Source organism: Oncorhynchus masou, chromosome 14 (genome assembly GCF_036934945.1).
Source record: "Oncorhynchus masou masou isolate Uvic2021 chromosome 14, UVic_Omas_1.1, whole genome shotgun sequence".
In the NCBI taxonomy this organism is placed as follows: domain Eukaryota; kingdom Metazoa; phylum Chordata; class Actinopteri; order Salmoniformes; family Salmonidae; genus Oncorhynchus; species Oncorhynchus masou.
In genome coordinates this window covers 18,082,815-18,102,714 of record NC_088225.1, presented here as the reverse complement: position 1 = coordinate 18,102,714, position 19,900 = coordinate 18,082,815, and the positions used below count along the sequence as shown (strand labels likewise).

Sequence of the window (19,900 nt, the reverse complement as noted above, 5' to 3'; positions counted from 1 at the left end):
AGGTGCGGGCAGCGATCGGTTGAAGAGCATGCTTTTACTTGCATTTAAGAGCAGTTGGAGGCCACGGAAGGAGAGTTGTATGGCATTGAAACTCGTCTGGAGGTTAGTTAACACAGTGTCCAAAGAAGGGCCAGAAGTATACAGAATGGTGTCGTCTGCGTAGAGGTGACACAGAGAATCACCAGCAGCAAGAGTGACATCATTGATGTATACAGAGTAAAGAGTAGGCCCGAGAATTGAACCCTGTGTCACCCCCATAGAGACTATCAGAGGTCCGGACAACAGGCCCTCCGATTTGACACACTGAACTCCGTTTGAGAAGTAGTTGGTAAACCAGGCGAGGCAGTCATTTGAGAAACCAAGGCTGTTGAGTCTGCCGATAAGAATACGGTGATTTACAGAGTCGAAAGCCTTGGCCAGGTCGATGAATACAGCTGCACAGTATTGTCTTTCATCGATTACGGTTATGATATCATTTAGGATCTTGAGCGTGGCTGAGTTGTACCCATGACCAGCTCGGAAACCAGATTGAATAGCGGAGAAGGTAAGGTGGGTTTCGGAATGGTCGGTGATCTGTTTGTTAACTTGGCTTTCAAAGACCTTAGAAAGGCAGGGTAGGATAGATATAGGTCTGTAACAGTTTGGGTCTAGATTGTCTCCCCCTTTGAAGAGGGGGATGACCGCGGCAGCTTTCCAATCTTTGGGGATCTCAGACGATACGAAAGAGAGGTTGAACAGGCTAGTAATAGGGGTTAGAACAATTGTGGTGGATAATTGTAGAAAGTGAGGGTCCAGATTGTCGAGCCCAGCTGATTTGTATGGGTCCAGATTTTGCAGCTCTTTCAGAACATCAGCTATCTGGATTTGGGTGAAGGAGAAATGGGGAGGCTTGGGCAAGTTGCTGTGGGGGGTGCAGAGCTGTTGACAGGGGTAGGGGTAGCCAGGTGGAAAACATGGCCAGCCGTAGAAAAATGCTTATTGAAATTCTCAATTATAGTGGATTTATCGGTGGTGACAGTGTTTCCTAACCTCAGTGCAGTGGGCAGCTGGGAGGAGGTGCTCTTATTCTCCATGGACTTCAGTGTCCCAGAACTTTTTGGAGTTTGTGCTACAGGATGTACATTTCTGTTTGAAAAAGCTAGCCTTTGCTTTCCTAACTGCCGGTGTATATAGGTTCCTAACTTCCCTGAAAAGTTGCATATCGCGGGGGCTATTCGATGCTAATGCAGTACGCCACAGAATGTTTTTCTATTGGTCGAGGGCAGTCAGGTCTGGAGTGAACCAAGGGCTATATCTGTTCCTGGTTCTAAATGTTTTCAATGGGTCATGCTTATTTAAGATGGTGAGGAAAGCACATTTAAAGAATAACCAGGCATCCTCTTCTGACGAAATGAGGTCAATATCCTTCCAGGATACCCGGCCAGGTCGATTAGAAAGGCCTGCTCGCTGAAGTGTTTTAGGGAGCGTTTGTGTTGGTAAAATTATGATTAAATGACTGAACAAATCATTTTAAATGGAACTGTAACTAAGTAAAACTTATAATCTGTTTTACTATATCTGATTAACAATATGAGTTCATAAGAAGGGATTCTGTGACATGGACAAGGAGTAATTAAAGTTAATGAACACCATTCCAACTAGGAAGAAACTAATGGGTTGGGGACTGTGTAAACACATAAGGTCGTTAACCTAGCGTTGAACCTACAGAAACTTAGCTCTGGGGTTTTTAGATAAGACAGTGAGTGCATTCCTAGGTTTTCTGTTAATTAGAACTGTCAGCTCAGTGGTGATCGATAATGTTGAGGGTCAAAAGTTACCTGGGAGTGTGTTAGTAAGTTAGAATGAACTTTTCACCTCACTTTGTCCCGGTCGAGAGGAGGGGATTCTGTTAAAGCAATGAAATGACGTCATGATCTGTATATAAACTGTTGCTCGTGGTTAAGTGTCAGCGCGCTCCGAGAATAAATTCTATTACCTATTATTGAAAGACTGGTCTGCGTCTATTTTATGCAAATAAGAATCTTAGAAATTCTCATAAAATAGATTAAGGGTTTTCAATTGATGAAAGCACATTGGCATAATTAAATTACAGTAACAGTTTGACAGTGATGAGGGGTGGTCGTTTGACCGCTGACCCATTACGGACCCAAGGAATGAGGCAGTGATCGCTGAGATCCTGGTTGATGACAGCAGAGGTGTATTTAGAGGGAAGGTTGGTCAGGATGATATCTATGAGGGTGCCCGTGTTTACGGATTTGGGTTTGTACCTGGTACGTTCATAGATAATTTGTGTGAGATTGAGGGTTTCTAGCTTAGATTGTAGGACGACCGTGGTGTTAAGCATGTCCCAGGTTAGGTCACCTAACAGTATGAACTGAAGATGGATGGGGGGCAATCAATTCACACATGGTGTCCAGGGCACAGCTGGGGGCTGAGGGTGGTCTATAACAAGCGGCAACAGTGAGAGACTTGTTTCTGGAAAGGTGGATTTTTAAAAGTAGATGCTCAAACTGTTTGGGCACAGACCTGGATAGCATGAGAGAACTCTGCAGACTAACTCCGTCCCCTTTGGCAGTTCTATCTTGTCACAATATTTTATAACATTTAGTTAAATAAGCTTTTATGCGCAGTAGAACTTTGAAATGGAAGTTATAGAACTCCCTCACATGCTTCTGTTATGGGAAAAAAGTCCACAATAAAACTGACATTAAATGTGTTTAAAGCATTGAGCCAGGAACTAGAGCTGACAGTAAAAATCTGTCGTTTTGCCCCTGAACAATGCAGTTCCCTGGTAGGCCGTAGTGGTAAATAGGAATTTGTTCTTAACTGACTTGTCTTGTTAAATAAATCAAGTAGCCTATTAATTTATATGCCTATGTAGACTACTGTAGCCTACCATTCGATACAATAACTATGTTGAAATGATATCACTGGAGTCATTGCAAATCAATTTGTGCCACTTGTGTAGTCTACCTGGAGCTGGCAAACTGATGTAATAAATAGCCTATAACTTCAGTTTATTGTTGTTGTTGCCTTGTATTATTAATGTCCATGTTTGGTTAATGAAATTGAAAGTTATCAATTATGTGTCATCGTCACAGTTCTATCGCAATTGCCGATCAGCTGTTATTAGAATGCATTAGATTGAGGGTAATAGTCTGACAGATTAGGTTACAGATAAAATATATATAAAACCCACTGACTGTTTTTGACAAGCATAGGCCTATTCAATTCCTATCCATGTTATTAATATTTGATTCAGTGATTGAAATTATAACCCCATCCTCAGTAGCCTATTCCAGAAGGCAAACAGCTCCTACATCGAAATCACCTCCCTATGCATGTTGAATAAATTAGTCTGACAATTTGAACTAAGCAAGCTGCTAAATCCTTCATTTTACATCTTGCCTCGGTTACTTTAGGCGATCTGAAATTAGATGTAGGCATATCAGGGGCTGTAGTCTATCTGCATCTATTTAACCAAACTATGACAAAGTTTAATTACAATCATAAACCCATATTTTAGTTAATAGGTCTAGCCTATGCTTATTGAAATGTCTGCCAAATAGACCATTTATAATGGTCTGCCAAATAGACCATTTATAATGGTTTTTAGTCTTAACATCTGGCACATAATGTCACAATTGCCAGAAAATTGCCTAACATTACAATTATTAATTCATCCGAGAGTTTCTAGCATAGAGATTTCGAGATCCTCTGTCCAACTTTCATCCCTCAAACATCCTCTGGGTGGTTCAGCCCTGAATGCTGATTGGCTGAACATGTGGCATATCAGACCATATACCACAGGTATGACCAAATGATTGTTACTGTTCTAATTGCGTTGGTAACCCGTTTATAATATCAATAAGGCACCTCTGGGGTTTGTGGTATATAGCACTCCTGTATCCAGGCACTCCACGGTGTGTCGTGCCTAAAGAACAGCATTTAGCCGTGGTATATTCGCCATATAGCCTTCCTCACCTTCCCGGGCCATATTGTTTAATCATAGCAGTCAAATTAGTTAAATCGTCATCCACTGATGGAAAATTATTTTAATGAGGGCGAATTATAATTTCTCTTGCAATATTTAAATTATTTTATTAGTCACTTTAGCTCTCAAGTATTTTAATGGCAACCCAAATTATTCTTCTTACGTCATTACAAATTATGTTGATATTTCTTCTTAATTTGCTCAATAATGTTACGCAAAAGGTTTTTTGGCCTAAATGTGGCAACTTCCCTTGCTGCTGAAAAAAACATGTTGGGGTAGTTGTGTGCCGTTTAACCGCACACAACCGTTGTAGAAAAGGCCCATGGAGTTGGTGGAATAATCCTTTAATTCATTGCCATTTACTCAGTTGGGCCAGTGGCACTTTAATTAGGTCAGGTGGAAATGTCTGACAGGTCTCAATTCCATAAAAGGAGGAAAATGCCATCGCCTGATCTCGCTGCTTTCTCTTCCTTAACTCCATCTGATCCAGAAGTTCTGTGCGTCCATGAATCCACACTACTCAGTAAATATACCACTTTATGGTTAAAGGAATTCCTGCCTCAGTCTCATCCATTCCTCTGTCACCTGACCACCTGTTCACCTTCACTGTCAGTCATCCTACCTGTCCAGCTACCCACACAGATCCTACTAATCTTTCAACCGTGAAAAGTGGCGTTTATGTAGACGTAGATGGGCGTAGATGGTGCATTTTATGTTTGTCCAATTTGTGAAGAACATTTGCAATTCACATTCCGACCTGTGAAAGGCAGCAATACGGAACAAAGCGTGTAGTCTGCCAGAAAACTACACGAAGAAGAACAAGAGCAGCCCGTGTAAAAAACATTAACATCCGGCGGCATCATCACCTCTGAGAACGTTTAGCTAGGTAGTTGTGCCTCGTATTTTATATTTGTTCATTTCACACAGCGACAAAAATGCCAACACTGTGTTCAGCATACAACTGCAAAAATCGCGGTCCCAAAGCAGATGTAGGATTTTTTAGGTACGTTTTACCGTCTTGCTCGAGAGAGACACGTTAACTCTATTAGCCGTGGTATATAATCTAAATACCACATACCCCAGAGGTGCCTTATTGATATTATAAACTGGTTACCAACGTAATTGAAACAGTAACAATTATTTGGTCATAACTGTGACGCCTACTATGGGGTACTGTAGCTAGCTATGGTATTGTTAGCTAAAGTAAAAGTTATAGCTAGCTAGTACAAATAACGTGTGTGCAGGAGGAAACCTATGACAACAAAAACTTAATTAGCTGGATTATATGTTCTGTTCTCTTATAAACCATACTGTTCTCTTATAAATCATTTATGGATTTACTATTCATCATTTGATACTTTTGTGATACCAATTTGCTGGTGTATTAATGTTTCTGGTAACAGTTTCCCCAAAAATGACCCTGAAAGACGCAAGCGATGGATTATTAATATGAAGTGGAAAGACTGGAATCCGCAACACCACCACCGTGTGTGCTCTGTTCACTTTGAAGACAAGTACATTTGCCGGATGGACAAACGTCAACGTCTCACGCCAGACGCAGTCCCGACCATTTTTGACTTCCCAGAGAACTTTCAAAAGAAGAAGGTACGCTGAAACCAAAAATGTATCTCGCGAGATACATCCCAAAGTCAGAACTAACTACACAAATAATATGGTATGATAACTAGATGTACAATATTGTAAAGTGTGATTGAAATTAAATGTGTTCCTTCTACAGGCATTTATCCACCCACAGAGTAGAAGAGCCAGGGTAAGGCACTGGAAGAGGCTAACTCCTTGGCTCTATTTTGCATCACACATTGCACATTAGTGTCCATCTTGGTATTGTATTTGATGTAACTCAGCTATATGTTTTCACTTGGTAAGTGAAGCATTGATATGTAAATGAATAGCCTACACACGGTACGTTTAAAGTACAATCGTCCACGCAGTAATGGTGGTCAATTATCTTTGTTTTTGGCATGCAGAGTGATGGGTTGCCAGAGAAGTATACTGCTGCCCATGCTGTTACAGTGGCTGAACCGGTCACAACACCAAGCCCCACCATCACATCAGAGACAAGCAAGCCGGCTAAAGACAATGCTAAGTAAATAACCTTGTGAATTTAAGTGAAAGTTACATTTGCTCTTTTTGGAATGCACAACTTCACTGTAGAGCAGTATGGTGTTCTAGTTCTTGCTTTTTCAATTGTCAACTTCTATTTTGACGGATCAGAGCTCCAGAAAAAGTTACCTCTTCAAGTTGGTATATCCATGTAGATGAAGAAATCCAAATGGCTGAATCCCTCCCAGGTTTCTTCCACAGTGATTACTGTCTACCACACGTGAGTGGCTCTCGGTGGTCTGATTGGACTGTTGCTTTGCCAGATATACAGGGATTATTTACTGGGTTTTTGCATTATGTAGACATTTAATAACATTTCCCTCATATTGATCTTTGCAGAGTATTCGCTGGGGATTCAAAGATGATGTTGCCCCGAAGGTAAGTTGTTTGCTCACTGGAATAACCTGTAGCTTATGCTATATTCCAATAGCTTATGCTAAGAATTTGATAAACAATGCACTTTATTTTCAGGTGGCATGTGAGAACATGGAGTTCCAACTTCCACCTCTCAAGCACATAATAGAGGTAATGAAGGATGTGTAAACATTCAGCCTCTAATACAGGGTTAGGGATAGAGCCTCCAAGTTGATCATTGATTCATTGGCCTGTCCTTTTCTAATATGTCTCACTCTGGATCGAAAACCAATAAGTGTCGTTAAAACAGTACTATACATTGTCTCCCATTCTTACCCAGATCACAGAGGCATGGGAGTGGCTGGGTATGGACATTAGAGGGCCACTGCCCCTAACACCGAACGGACACCAGTACGTTCTGACCTTGACAGACTTCTACTCCAAATGGGTGGAGGCCTTCCCCCTGAGAGGTTGTAGCTCTACTGAGGTAGCACAGCATGTAGCTGAAGTCATCTCTCACTTTGGCTTCCCTTTTGGAATCCTTGTTCGACTAAAGAGGAAGTTTACCAGTAAGGTGAGGCAAAATATATTTTGTCACATACTTACTGTTACACATACCTTGCAACAATCTTGAGGTTGGTTCATATATGCACTAGCGGTCAATAGGTCTAGAGTGGTTCATTAGACAATCATATGAGGTGTTTTTACATTTATTCATGTTTTAGATCAACCTTGCCTTAAACAGTCATCTGAAGCTGAGGGGGTTCTCTCTCTTATACCGTCATCGGCAAGTTGGATCACTGGATCTGGCCACACAGACCCTGATCAGCAGGTTTGTGTTTTAGACTCATTCCTTTGGTTGGTTTTTAATTTCATACTCAACTTTGACCATGGTGGCCTTCACCCCAACAGGATGGTGTCTGATCTTGTGAAGGACCATCCAGACAACTGGGATGTCTGCCTCCCTGCAAAGGTGTTCAGCCTGTGTTTCAAGGAGCACCCCAAGACCAAGCAGAGACCTTTCTCTCTGCTGTGCTGCAAAGGACCACAGCCGGTCACCACCCCTAGGGATCTGTCTGTAAGTTTACTCTGTAGTTATAGCTTTTAACTTTTATCATAATGGATTGCATTTCAATTGAATGGGTGTGTTTCTGCCTGTCCTTTTTATATTTCCTACAGTTCAGTCCTGCAGAGCTCAGAGAGAGTTCCTTTGCAATCCAGTCAAATCAAGAGGGTGGGCATGACACTGATCCGCAAGGTAAGCGCAATCCCTGTACAATACGACATATCTCACACTGTGGTGATGGTTAAAGGGATACTTCAGGGTTTTGGGAACTTCCCCTGCTTCAGATGAACTTCTGGATATCATTTGTATGTCTCTGTGTCCAGTATGAAGGAAGTTAGAGGCAGTTTTGTGAGCCAATGCTAACTAAGTAAAAAAGGAAATTGTAATGAGATTAAAAACCACAAAGATGCTGTTTATAAGGAGTACAAGTAACGAATCAATGTGTAGGGGTACAAGGTAGTTGAGGTAATACAATATGTATTATACAGGTAAACACTCTTGGTAAATAGTATGGTCTACAGCTTATCGTGAGGCATAACTCAGGCGAGCAGAACCTCGAGACTTACTTAATATTAGAGATTGCGCACCAGCTGTTCACTTTCCTAAAGAATTTTGAGAATAACTTTGTCAACATATCTATTGTTCAAGTGAGTATTTAGTGTGTTAACTATTCTAAATTTTAATTGTCTTATGTTATGTTACTAGCATAATTGTAATTTGTTGATCATATTGTGTTTATCTGTTATTACAGACATCGTTGGCATTGAATCTGGAAAGGAAACAGCTGGAAAGAGCACTGTTACGAGGGTCTCCTTTTTAAGAAGCAACACCAAGAGTAACAACACCACTGATGGTAACACATATGGTAACCCGGACGGTAACCCTGACGGTAGCACGGAGGGTAACCCTGACGGTAGCACGGAGGGTAACCCTGATGGTAGCACGGAGGGTAACCCTGCACGGAGGGTAACCCTGACGGTAGCACGGAGGGTAACCCTGACGGTAGCACGGAGGGTAACCCTGACGGTAGCACGGAGGGTAACCCTGACGGTAGCACGGAGGGTAACCCGGACGGTAGCACGGAGGGTAACCCGGACGGTAGCACGGAGGGTAACCCGGACGGTAGCACGGAGGGTAACCCGGACGGTAGCACGGAGGGTAACCCGGACGGTAGCACGGAGGGTAACACCAACAGTGAGCGATCCTCTGAAGAACATCATGCCATGGAAAACTGAATAATTGATTGGATGAGCGCTCTATCGGGGGTGTAATTTTTATTTTTATCATTTTGATTAGAAACACTTGTCTTGTGGTTGTTTGGCTGGTGTACTGGGTCATGATTGTTACACAGGAGGATGATAGGAGTTTATGAACCAACTGGATCAATTCAAAATCAGTCAAAACATAATGCATAGCAGCATAAATGATGGAATAGTGATAAGCTTATCCTAAAAGCAATGTCTTTATTTTTCACTGTAAACTTTTTTTTTCTCCAGTAAATGAATCCAAACATGTTATTGTAGTACATTATTGTAGTATAGACATTTTCACCTTACATTATTGTAGCATATACTGTAGATATTTTCACTTTACCTGATCTTGGAAAAATCCACTTGAATGCTCCTCCAACTGGTAATTAGTAGTAGGAAACGTATCTATCATCCCTGAGCTCTGACTTCTCCCATATGCTGAGCTCTGACGTCACATACTAAGGAAATTACTTCCATAACAGCATATACGGCAGTTAAATGCAACAACATTATTTATAAAAAGCAATCTTGTTATTGTTTTTGAACACTTATTTGTTTACGATCATGATAGCTGTGCTTTGTTTATGGTTGACGTAGTTTGTTGGCCATTTAGCCAATCGGCGAGTTCAAAGCTTGTGAATGTATCTAACTGGGATTTACGACTTCACAACTGGTAAATACTACCTTCCCCAATTGGTTATGAACGCAGGATTATTGAAGGAATGTTTTTTTATGCCTTGAATAAGAGACTGAACAATCCAAAAAAAACATTTGTTTATACAAAGATACTTACATTATGAAGCATGCATTTATTATGGGTCCCTTCATTGTAGAGCATGCCGGTGTTGGAGCTTAACAAAATGTACAATTATGAAATACTCTCAAAACAAAACTTGAGTTTTTACTTCATTGCACGGACAGCTGGGGTGTATTCAGTCCGCCGATTCTATTGCAAAACGTTTTTTAACGAAACAGAATTTACCTCCATTTTCCAATAGAATTTACCCGAATATGACCAATAAACTCTTGTTTTGGTACTTAAATGGTAAACATCTCGCCAACTTGTAGTTCTAAAACCCGGTAATGAGTTACCTCTAGTTGGGGAAATAATAGGGGTTTGGAATAACTGCCTAAAATAAGGTCTGAGGAGGTCTTATATATTTTGTAATATTAGATATCAGTCAGTTAACATGACCTTTATGAATTCATAAATGCACAGAAAGTGACGTAAACTGATGAAGATTATCTCAGAACAAAACGTTATATTTCCTAAACCTGTGTTAACCACATACTTTATCGGCGTTTATTCAAAACCGCCATTAATTTCCCAATAGGTTTTGGCTAACGAACCATGGCGGAGTTCGCAAAGATGGTTACCCCTTCTGCCCGTGGAGTGAGTTAATGCCTACAAAAATACGCCATTACTAGTTCTCTGAATACCCTCCGCTGTGGTGTCGGTATGATCAGAGATATTAGAGAAAGGAGATAGGAATCCTATTGAGCAATGAATGAGGCACGTATAACGACCCACCCAGCAGACTGTTGACCAATCGCGTTGACGTTGTCTTATTTCGTCACGTTGTTGCTAAAGTAATCGTCACGAAATCCCTTCCCAAAGTCAGGGTATGAGTTGAGAAACGTGCATTTTTTTCTCCAAAGAACGCGATGTCACGATTCCAAAGGTATACATTACAGATAGCAAGTGAATTATCGCACATATCGGAAAATGTTTGTAATGTTGTACTTCTTGTTGACAAAATGCAAGCTATTGTTGAGTTTTTTGTTAGCGGCCAATTGACTCCCATTCACTCATTGAAGGAGAGCTCTCCTTGTCCAAGAATCGCCCAGAAGGCACCGCGCTGTCCATTGACGTAGCATGGGCAACGTACACAATGGTCGTTAATACGATTTCAATGGAGTTTCCTAGCTCATAAAAAGTATCTTTGATGTCATACACCACTGTTGTATGAGAGCGTTTTGTGATTCTCGCAGTGCAGCGTGGGATAGCGGAGGCGCAACCGACCGAGAGAAATGGTGAGTGAGGAAGAGATAAATAATCTATTTTAAAACTGTGACTTGACATTCTTATGGCATTTTGCTACTATGGTGAAGTAAATTTTGACATGTAGAAACCGTTAATTCCCTCCATTAAGACATATGGTGGGTAACGCTTGATATGGACTCCTTTTGTTTCGCAGCATATTAAGCTAATGGTAACTAGCAAGTCAACAGTAGCTGTTTAACTGCAATCAGCGTTTTGTTTTAGTCTAACTAGACGAGCTAATTATAGCTAAACGTTCACTGCCTGACTTGTTAAAAAGAAAGGAAACTTGCTAACTTATCCTAGATCTGTCTCATTTAGCTAGTTATCTAGCCTTGGTGACACTCGAACATACTTTCCATGTCCATAGAAACTAGGTTACGTTAGCTAGCTAGGTAACGTTAGCTACTGCTCAGATGGCTTGCTTTTCGTTTGGTGTCAAGCGTATATTACCACACGTCAGTGAAGCATTGAGTGAATGGGCTTGCTAGCTAGTGTTGTCTGGCATCTACTACTGCTAGCTAACTGAACAAGTAATGCAATATTACCTAGCTATTTTTGCTGACTAGTTAGCTACACAAACATTCCATTTGCTATTTAATTAGTTAGCAAGCTAACGTTATACATTTGCCAGCTTGGTAACTAGTCATTTGGGCATTTTGTATCCAGCATCGTTATGTAGCTAGCTAACAGTTAGCTAGCTACTAGCTGTGGAAGACAATGTTAACCAGCCAATGTTAATCAACTAGCTATTAAGTAACTGGTGGAAAGTTTAGGTAAAATGTGCTCATAGTCAACCGTCATTTTGTCAGTCAAGAAATGTAGCATTTTTCTCTTCAAGTTAAGCCTAGTCTTTTCAAACATGGGTGGAACTGGGATTTACAGTTGGTGGTGCGGTCTATATCAATTTACTTTGCATGATCCCCAACCTTAAATGATGAAACCCTGTTTCTCCCAAATGTTGAAGCCCATAATTTAACTGTACTTTACCCACTATCCCCAACCCTACATGTTGTCGACATTATTGGGTCCGGCCCAGGCTTGAGGCCTTTAATTAGAAAGATGGCTCTCTGGCACTTCTAATGATGAACGAGCACATGTGGGGCTGTCACCCGGCTGAAGCCTATGTGGCAGATTTGGCTGCTGTTTGCTCAGTTTTCCCCTCTACTGAGATGGTTTAACATCAAACAGTTACATTGGTTCAAGAAAGGCTTCCACATATACAAATCATAGGCCATTGACTTCTAGACAATTAATTAAATGTCAAAGGCAGCAGCATGTTTCACAGTCCTATTCCAGTGTGTCTTATTGTTCACTGGTCTGTTAGTTAGCTAGCAAACAGAGAGCAACGGCATAGTGGTCCCTGGTACTAAACGTTTGGGAAACTTATTTTTATTATGTCTTAACTCCCTAACTTGCTGTTGTCTTAGGATGTGTTTCTGATGATCCGGCGTCACAAGACGACCATCTTCACTGATGCCAAAGAGTCCACTACGGTCTACGAGCTGAAGCGCATCGTGGAGGGTATCCTAAAGAGGGCACCGGAGGAACAGAGGCTGTACAAGGTATATACAGTGCATACCCCTTGTGGAGGACAATTACAAAGTGGGGGAGTAAGATATGGCCAGGCCAATGAGTCATTTATTCTATTTGTGTGTGTATATAAAAATATTTGATGTCGGAACTCCCCAAGTCTAAGAGGAAGTGGATTTTATTAAACTCAAACATTCCCCCAAAGTCTGTTCTCTTTTTCTCTCTCCTGCCCACATGTGTGATTAAATGGTTAACTTGATGGTGGTGTTACATATCTACCCTCTGCTCTGACATCTCTCTTGTATCAGGATGACATGTTGCTGGAGGATAGTAAGACTCTTGGAGACTGTGGCTTCACAAATCAGACAGCCAGACCTCAGGCCCCAGGGACTGTTGGATTAGCTTTCCGTCTCGGTGGTGAGTAATAATTTTTATGTTATGTATATCTGCCCCATGTTTCAAAATATTCACTCTGTTTTATTCTGATGTTGAGCTGCAATATGTCTGTCAGAATGGCTGTTTGTTTGATAGTTTAACAGAAACAAATTACAACTTCCTTGCACCCCTAAGTTTATCCCTCTAATAATGCCTCTTGCTTCCTCTGTTTCCCTTTGATACTCTTCACTCTCTCCTTATCAAACAAATCTCTCCCTCTATTTCAGATGATGCATTTGAGCAGCTGAGGGTTGAGCCCTTCTCCAGCCCCCCAGAGCTTCCTGATGTCATGAAGCCTCAGGACTCTGGCAGCACAGCCAATGAGCAGGCTGTGCAGTGAAGGAAGCAGGGAGGGGGGGATCTGGGAAGTGGTGCTTTGGATTATGTAGGCTGGCTTTACAGACTGCTTTAGGGTAACATGCGAGTGTACCGGTGAGATCTTTAACTTTGCAGGAAGAACATGAATTCCCTCTCACACAGAGGGGAGTATTTTCATGTTATTCCTGAACTAGGCTCACGCATGTTTAGATTCACTCACAAGATCCCTCAACAAACATTTCTAATTTGTCAGGCCACTGTCAGTAAGGGGGTTGGGAAAAAATGAAAAGTACCTCCTAATTTAATTCATACTGGGCTTTTGGGGAGGGTGTAGCCTGTTTTGGCCTGGTGGGGATTTGAGAAGGGAGTGGCTATTACATTTTTAGAATGCCCTCTTGCTGATTGCTTTTTTCTTTATTCAATATTAATATTACAATTTAGCGTTTTTTAATTACTCCTTGGGGTGGTAGTATGTGGAGCAACAAAGGGTTTGTGAGTTTGTTATTAGCTTATCTAGATAACATACGCATGACTGGATCTGAAAAACACACAAACATGTTGATGCCATGACATAAAATGTATAGCAGAACACATGTACTTGCACACACGGATGGACACACACACACACACACACACAGAATGGTGTGAAGATTTACAATAGTCAGTTTTTATTTCAGTGTAAAGGTATTAAGCTTTCCCACTATCTGGTTTGTGTTTGCTTGTTTCTTTACCTTTGCACTGGAGTTCCTGTGTAATTTTCCCCCTTGATTCCCTATACAAAACTGTACCAATTTGACCCCCCTCTTTTTTTTGGGCTGAAGTGTAAATGGAAACCTTCAGGGGAAAGAGACATCTTTTGTGATAAACAAGCATGAAGGTACAAATTACTGGTGTTGAATTGAAATAGGTGTAAACTGTCTCAATTAGATTCAACAACCTGACTAGGGTGGTTGTCATGCCCTTTTTTTAAGATATGCTGGATATGGTCCACCAACAAGCTCTTTTAAAACAGGACTTTATGAAACAAGCAACACCTGTAATTGTCTTGAGTTGACATAAAAAAAAAAAAACATTTTCTTTGTCACCTCCTGTGTGGTATATTGCTAATGGACTCTGTGAAAGATTTTGTGCCATTCACTTTACTTGGTATTTGTCATTCATATGGTGAAATAAAATCAGTTCAGTGAAATTTGAAATTGCATAGATTGTATGGTAGTGTTATACTACAGCCAGAAAGAGGTAAACTCTTGCACTTGCTTAATCTATTAAACTGGCTACAGCAGGAGTATGTGTTTGTAGCAGGCTGGATGAGAGCCAGTCCAAAATGTAGATGGCTACTTTAGATAAAGGGTCAGGTAGGTAACTTTATAAATTTACACAATTGAGGATGAAGTGGATTAGCGAGTTAGCTATAACACAATAATAGCCTATTAGTTACCTTAATATTTGTTAATAAATTACCTTGGTAAAATGTTTAATGGCTAGCTAGCCTGTAATTTAGTGTGTTGGCTGAACAAGCATGTCCTTTTGCATCAACTATATTTAAATGAATTAACTAAACATCAGTAAATACGGTATTTAGCATATTTTCGGTGGTCCACTCATCTTTCGTGATAAACAAAGGTACAAATTACTGTCTCGGAGTCAACAATCTGTTGTGGTTGTCATTCTCTTACTAAGATATGTTGGAAATAGTTCGCCAACATGCTCTTTCAAAAACAGGACAACCACAAAGTCCTTTTGTTGACATACAAACAATGCATTTGTCAGCCCCTGTGTGGTATATTGTTATTGCTTTCGTTAATGCACACTTCTGTGAAATGCTTTTGTGCCATTCACTCTCATTCATATGGTGAAATAAAATCTGTTCAGCAGTAGAATTAGGAAATGTTCAGGATTTTATGATAGTGTATTACACTACCGCCAAAAGAGGGTGATGTACTTTTTTTTTACTCTATTACGCGAGCTACATCAGAATATATTTCCCAGCGCCTGTAGGGATGGACATAAGCAGTTGAATCCGAATAAAGAAGTTAATTGAGTTTAGTTTTATTTTAATTATTTGGGCTGATACAGTCAAAACAGTAGGTGGCTGCATGCACCTATATAATTTTTCTTCGCACCCACTGGTGTCAAGTACTTATGTAAAAAAATACTTGAAAGTGCTACTTAAGTAGTTTTTTGGTGTTATCTGTACTTTACTATTTATATTTTTGGCAACTTTTTGCTACATTCCTAAATCAAAATAATGTACTTTTTACTACATTTTCCCTGACACTAAAAAGTACTCTACATTTTGATGGGAAAATGGTCCAATTCACACACTTATTATCAAGGGAACATCCTTGGTCATTCCTACTGCCTCTGATCTGGCGGACTCACTCAACACATGATTCGTTTGTAAATTGTGTGTTGGAGTGTGCCCCTGGCTATCTGCCCCCAAAAAATGGTGCCATCTGGTTTTCTTAATATAAGGAAGTTTCACGTGTAGTCATTTTCTATTAAGATATCTTTACTTGAATTGATACTTTTACTTGTGACACTTAAGTACATTTTAGCAATTCCATTTACTTTTGATCCTTAAGTATATTAACCAAATACTTTTGTATTTTACTGGGTGACTTTCACTTTTAGTCATTTTCTATTAAGATATCTTTACTTTTACTTATGACAATTGAATACTTCTCCACCACCGCAATAGTTCGTACTGCAATAATATCAAAGACGACACCGTACAGTAGATGGCGGCAATACACCAATAGGTGTAGTCTGCCATGAAACTTTAAAGAAGAAGATTCTATTTTTGTTTTTAGCAGGATGGATGAGAGCTAGCTAGCTGGACAAATATTCAGCTATCTAATTTATTTGCATCTCAGGTGTCAGGTATCTAATTTAAGCAATCTACACAATTACCGAGGTGTACATAGTGGATTAGCAAACTCGTTCGATATAACGCAATAATAGCCACTTTACTAAATTAGCTAGTTTAGTTACCAGTATCTGTGATAATAAATGACCCTGTATTATACATTTTAGATCGCTAGCTAGCCTGTAATTTAGTGTGTTGGCAGACCAAGTTCTGAACAATCATGGCATTATCCATAAACTATTTAAAGGAGTGAATCAGCAGAACAAATAAAATATTAAATGCGTTATTCAGGATAACGTTTCGGCGGTCCTCTATCAAACATTTTCCACTGCGCTCAGCACCACGCACACGCATGGATAATAATTATGTTGAGTCGGCTGGTCGAGCTGTGCTCGAAATGATGCAGCGTGAATGGGAGCCTCTTTCTCAAGACGAACTGGAGCAACGATTGGACCGAACAGTGGAAGAAATTCTGGAAGCTGACCTCCTAGCAAAGGTTCAGGACCAGCCTGGACCAATCTACCTACAACTGTCTCAGCTGGTGGAAGAACCTCAACAGCAAAACCAAATTCGGTCAACAACAGAACTTACAACACTTTCTCATGTAGAAGAGGAGTCTGAATCTCAACAGTTAACTGATGCTGAGGAAAACGCTGCAGTTCAGGTAGCCTTCAGTAGGCCTACTTTTCTTCATTTTTGTGGCTTGATCTATTTTACCTTCCCCACACTGTGAGATGACACCATTTGCTGTGCACAGATCTGATTTATGTTTCTTTTCATCTCTCAGTACATTACAGATCTCCTCCAGAATTCAAACTCAAGATACAATCAGAGCCGTATGGCAGGACGTGCCCGCTTATCCCTGTCCCACACTGTTCTCCTGTCCCTCACCCTCCTCTCCAAGCGCCTCAGCTATCGCTCTGTGTCTACCAGTTTCCACCTGGAAAAAGGAAACATTCATAGGATCTTCTTTTCCTTTTGTGAGCGTGTGAACACACTTGAGGACCAACAAATTAGATGGCCGTCTGGTATGTTGACTGCTGTTCAGTGTGGATCAATTCAAAGTGTTATACAAACGTTTTCAGCAGGGACCCCATTTTATCCGGCAGTATTTCTGGGGACCCCATTTTCCCCCCAATCATTTCTTGCAACCCCAAATCAGATGACACAACCTTAAAATCAGTCAATTTAGATTTTTACATCAACAAACAACCTTAAATTAATTGCATTCATTTAAAAATGAAAAGGCATCAATACATTTACTCAAATGTTTTCCAATTATCTTTCACAAAAACGTTTGTATATTGCCCTATACAATTTTATGGGGGGGGGGGCAACCACTGCAGCCCCCCCCCCACCGACGTAGAATATCACTGAATAACAATATCCTGAAATGTTCACCTTCAAACAATTGACACACTATTTACTCCATCACCCATGTTTGTTTCAGGTCCTTCTCTCCTCCAGGCATTGAGGCTGTTGAAAACCTCCCCCCCCTCTCCAGCCTGCTGGGGAAAGCCAAGGGCTTGGAAGAGAAGGGCGTCCCCAGGGTCTTGGGGCACACCCGCATCCCCATCCGCCGGCCCATTGGCAAACAGGATGTAGAGAGCATGATGCCAGAGGTAAAGAGGATGAAGGAGGCCCATCCCGACTCCTGACTGAACCTAGAGCTGGTGTGTAACCATACAGGCAGGTTGATACACTGCAGAATCAGCAAGGGATCAGACCTGGATAGAGCCAGTGCTCTGAGGGACAAACTCAAACAGCTCCCTGAGATGATGCCCCCAGGGACCTGCCTAGTGGCTCGAGTTGGATATCCAGCCTCTGCCCAGATATTGACCCCGTACATAGTGGGTCGTAGCCTCAGGGGAAATCTTTACAACAGGTCACTGGAAGCCCATTTTTACCTCCTGGACCAGGCTGTGGCTGACCTGAAAGCCAGATTTGAAAGGCTCAGGTATTTGGACATGGGGAACTATGAAAGAGCCAAAGCAGTTGTCCTTACTGCTTGCATACTCCACAATGTATTTCTGGACATGGGGAAAGTGGTCAACGGACAGGTTGAGAGTGAGGCAGGGACACAGGAGGGAGAGGGGGGGTGTGATGAGGAGGGTGTGAGGAGAAGGGAAGCCATCGCAGATTTGCTGTACAAAGAGTTGGATTCTGAAAGTACATAGTGATTTATAATCTTTGTGTTTGTATTGAGATAAAATATACAATATAAATTATGTTAAAAAGGAAGAGTATCACAGCAATATCTTGTATTTTATACATATGTAGGATTATTTGTATCCTATGGCAGATCTATGAACAATATGCCCTGTGTAGCCTTCTTCTCATTCACAGGTATTACAGGGAATTCCTGCAGTGAACTCCTTTGTCAAATGGTGTTATTATAGCATAATAAAAACATATACAATGACAAATCATGACAACACAAAGTAGCTGAATGGTTGAACACTTAAGAAACATTTGCATGATGCAGTCTTTCATTCTATGCACAAGCTTCTATATATTACACAAAATCCAAAAGTTTTTAGTTCCATGATAACTCCTTTCCTCGGGTGTGCTGTACTGCTACTCTGGCAGCTGGAAACTGTTGTTTTGACTGTGAGACAAACTGGAGATTGCCCGGGCTAGATTATTGATGGCCTCTATCTTCCTCTCCTCCAGGGCCTTCTGCTGGGCCCACATGTTCATCTTCCTCTCCTGCAGCTCCATGTACAGCTGCAGAACATCCTGGGGGGGCCTGGAAGCAAAGGGGGCAGCTGTCAGGGAGGGTGTCGGAAGGATGGGGGTAAACCGCTTGCTGGCAATAGCCTTGCCCAGCTTGGTCCCATTGAGTTTGGACCTGCGCTGTGCCTCGATCTCCTCTCGACTCTTCCCCAGGACCACATGCATGGCCTTGAAGAACTCCCAGTGGACACTCTGGGCCCCCAGTCTCTTGGACCTCTCAGCGTTTTTCCTGTATGTGGCCAACATGTTACGCCACTTCAGATCACACTCATAGGCCTTGACTGTGACATCTGTGCTCCCAGCTGCTCTTAGCTTGGCAGTCACTCTCTCAGCCACTGTCTCCCACAGTTTCTTTTTCTTGCACACTGGCTGGTCAAAATCCTGGTCCATTTCGAGGCGGGTTTGGACAAGTTGCCATGTGGCTTGTAAAGTCCATATAAACTCTGGAGAAGGGAAGTTAATAAATGTGTATATATAAAAACAATATGATACAAATACATTTGTTAAATGTTGTTTATTAATTTGTCATGTGTTTTCTTCGTAGCCCGTGTGTTTACAGAAACTTGCCCTATTGCGAAACTTTGAGAGCCAATTCAATTTATTCTGATAAATATCAGTGATAAACCACAAACTCATCGAGCTCCTCGCAAATAACGATGAATGCAATCTGCTGACAAGTTGCACTGACCTGCTTTTGTTTTATCTGGATCCAAACTGGACGCCGTTGGAGTTTCATCTCCTTCAATACTCTCTGTTACAACCGTCTCAATAACATCCATTGTGTTACTCAGTGACAATGACATTTGTTTGAAGTAGGATATAACAAGCAATTCAAACCAATAATTTAACAACTCTGCTATGGCATGCGATTATTTTTCCCCCGCATCAACTAAAACGATGAATATAACAACAACCCCATACTTGTTTCCAGCACCTCCCAGTGAGCGGAGCAATTGCATCGTAGAGCAATATGGAAAATGTAGTTTTTACAGTTCTAACGAAACAATATGTATTTTGCTTACTTAACAACCATCACCAGTTGCTATAGATATGGCTTGAAACGAGGAGTCATTTATAAATGTTTTGGGAAATGTTATTTTTCATAGAGAAATATTACTTAATTCTGATAGTTGTAAAACAGCTGAGACTACAAGGCCCATGATTAAAGAACGACCCACCC

At 41.1% G+C, this 19,900-nt stretch overlaps 3 protein-coding genes and 1 pseudogene across 3 annotated transcripts; 3 read left to right on the top strand and 1 right to left on the bottom strand.

Moving 5' to 3' along the window:
• Window positions 1–4,824: 4,824 nt before the first annotated feature.
• On the top strand, window positions 4,825–8,773 carry LOC135553820 (uncharacterized). Its single transcript, XM_064985756.1, has 13 exons — window positions 4,825–4,997; window positions 5,398–5,599; window positions 5,733–5,765; window positions 5,983–6,101; window positions 6,230–6,338; window positions 6,458–6,496; window positions 6,590–6,643; window positions 6,813–7,046; window positions 7,198–7,304; window positions 7,385–7,550; window positions 7,652–7,730; window positions 8,290–8,504; window positions 8,552–8,773. The coding sequence occupies exons 1-13, from the start codon at window positions 4,930–4,932 to the stop codon at window positions 8,771–8,773; spliced, it is 1,647 nt and encodes a 548-aa protein (XP_064841828.1). The 5' UTR covers window positions 4,825–4,929.
• A 1,944-nt stretch (window positions 8,774–10,717) lies between these two features.
• Window positions 10,718–15,157, top strand: LOC135554436 (elongin-B). Its single transcript, XM_064986748.1, has 4 exons — window positions 10,718–10,822; window positions 12,260–12,394; window positions 12,671–12,779; window positions 13,025–15,157. Exons 1-4 carry the CDS (start codon window positions 10,820–10,822, stop codon window positions 13,135–13,137), a joined length of 360 nt encoding a protein of 119 aa, XP_064842820.1. The 5' UTR covers window positions 10,718–10,819; the 3' UTR covers window positions 13,138–15,157.
• A 748-nt stretch (window positions 15,158–15,905) lies between these two features.
• LOC135554435 (uncharacterized) lies at window positions 15,906–18,161 on the top strand (annotated as a pseudogene).
• Window positions 18,162–19,676, bottom strand: LOC135554433 (uncharacterized). Its single transcript, XM_064986747.1, has 2 exons — window positions 19,409–19,676; window positions 18,162–19,163 (listed from the first exon to the last, which is right to left on the bottom strand). The coding sequence occupies exons 1-2, from the start codon at window positions 19,521–19,523 to the stop codon at window positions 18,562–18,564; spliced, it is 717 nt and encodes a 238-aa protein (XP_064842819.1). The 5' UTR covers window positions 19,524–19,676; the 3' UTR covers window positions 18,162–18,561.
• Window positions 19,677–19,900: the final 224 nt, after the last annotated feature.

Bases quoted from the DNA above. Each gene is read 5' to 3' on its own strand.
- LOC135554436 (XM_064986748.1), top strand. The intron at 12,395-12,670 runs GTATATACAGTG...CTCTTGTATCAG, and splicing joins AGGAACAGAGGCTGTACAAG to GATGACATGTTGCTGGAGGA. The intron at 12,780-13,024 runs GTGAGTAATAAT...CCTCTATTTCAG, and splicing joins ATTAGCTTTCCGTCTCGGTG to ATGATGCATTTGAGCAGCTG.
- LOC135554433 (XM_064986747.1), bottom strand. From the start codon at position 19,523: ATGTCATTGTCACTGAGTAACACAATGGATGTTATTGAGACGGTTGTA. The intron at 19,164-19,408 runs GTCAGTGCAACT...TCCCTTCTCCAG, and splicing joins TCCAGATAAAACAAAAGCAG to AGTTTATATGGACTTTACAA.
- LOC135553820 (XM_064985756.1), top strand. From the start codon at position 4,930: ATGCCAACACTGTGTTCAGCATACAACTGCAAAAATCGCGGTCCCAAA. The intron at 6,102-6,229 runs GTAAATAACCTT...TTGACGGATCAG, and splicing joins CCGGCTAAAGACAATGCTAA to AGCTCCAGAAAAAGTTACCT. The intron at 7,551-7,651 runs GTAAGTTTACTC...TATTTCCTACAG, and splicing joins CCACCCCTAGGGATCTGTCT to TTCAGTCCTGCAGAGCTCAG.